Source organism: Ipomoea triloba, chromosome 15, assembly GCF_003576645.1.
Source record: "Ipomoea triloba cultivar NCNSP0323 chromosome 15, ASM357664v1".
Classification (NCBI taxonomy): domain Eukaryota; kingdom Viridiplantae; phylum Streptophyta; class Magnoliopsida; order Solanales; family Convolvulaceae; genus Ipomoea; species Ipomoea triloba.
The window spans coordinates 16,102,413-16,103,459 of record NC_044930.1 but is presented as its reverse complement, the minus strand read 5'-3'; the positions used below and the strand labels follow the sequence as shown (position 1 = coordinate 16,103,459).

Sequence of the window (1,047 nt, the reverse complement as noted above, 5' to 3'; positions counted from 1 at the left end):
GTTAATTTAATTTATAGGAATGACTAATGATTACCTAAAATATTTATTATACCATGAATCATAGTCTACAATACTCAGTATATTCTTTTTCAATTTAAGTTCAATATTTTTATATACAAATAAAATTAATATATAAAAAATATATCATTAAAAAAGTTTTAATTAAAAACTTTTAAATTACACTGTGTGCCTAAAAACTGTGGTGGGCTGGGTTTCAAAGAGCTCTGTGCTTTTAACTTGGCAATGCTTGGAAAACAGGCCTGGCGTTTTTTGACAATGCCCAATTCTCTCATAGCTCGGGTCTACAAGGCAAGGTACTATCCTAAATCCTCTTTTATTGATGCCTCTATGGGAAACAATTCGAGTTTCTGCTGGAGAAGTATTATGGCTGCACACGGGTTAATATGTGGGGGTGTAAGGCGTAGAATTGGTAATGGAAACTCCACCCTAATTTGGGGTCACCCATGGATGCCTGACACCGGGGATCCAATGATTCAAATACAAATGCCCCCACAGTTGGCTGGGGCACTTGTCTCTGGTTTAATTAGTGAGGATTCTGGTACATGGGATCACTCCATTTTAACTGACATATTCTTGCTTGATGATGTGGTTTGTATTCTGAAAATTCCTATCTCTCCCAATTATGATGATACGTGGTACTGGTTTGGTGATCCGAATGGATGCTATTCGGTTAAAAATGGTTATAGAGCCATAGTTGGGGATCATACTAATCCCCACAATAGTTTTGATCAATGGAACCTCATGTGGAAATTGAAAGTCCCCCCTAAGTGAAAAATGTTTTTATGGAGAGCTCTGAATGATATTCTCCGGGTTACCACAAATTTGATTTTAAAGAGAGTGGAGGTGGAGCCTGCATGCCCAATGTGTGCTAATGATCATGAAAATATAATGCATGCTCTTGTTTTGTGTGACTTCTCCCAATTAATTTGGCATGAGTCACACTTACCCATCACTAATTTTGGAGCCACAAACTTTCATGTGCGGTATACAAATATTCTGTCAACTCTAACAAATGATCAATTACGC

The 1,047-nt window shown here is 37.2% G+C and overlaps 1 protein-coding gene across 1 annotated transcript; it reads left to right on the top strand.

Moving 5' to 3' along the window:
* The first annotated feature begins 276 nt into the window (after positions 1-276).
* On the top strand, positions 277-792 carry LOC116005764. Its single transcript, XM_031246001.1, has one exon. It carries the CDS (start codon positions 277-279, stop codon positions 790-792), a length of 516 nt encoding a protein of 171 aa, XP_031101861.1.
* Positions 793-1,047: the final 255 nt, after the last annotated feature.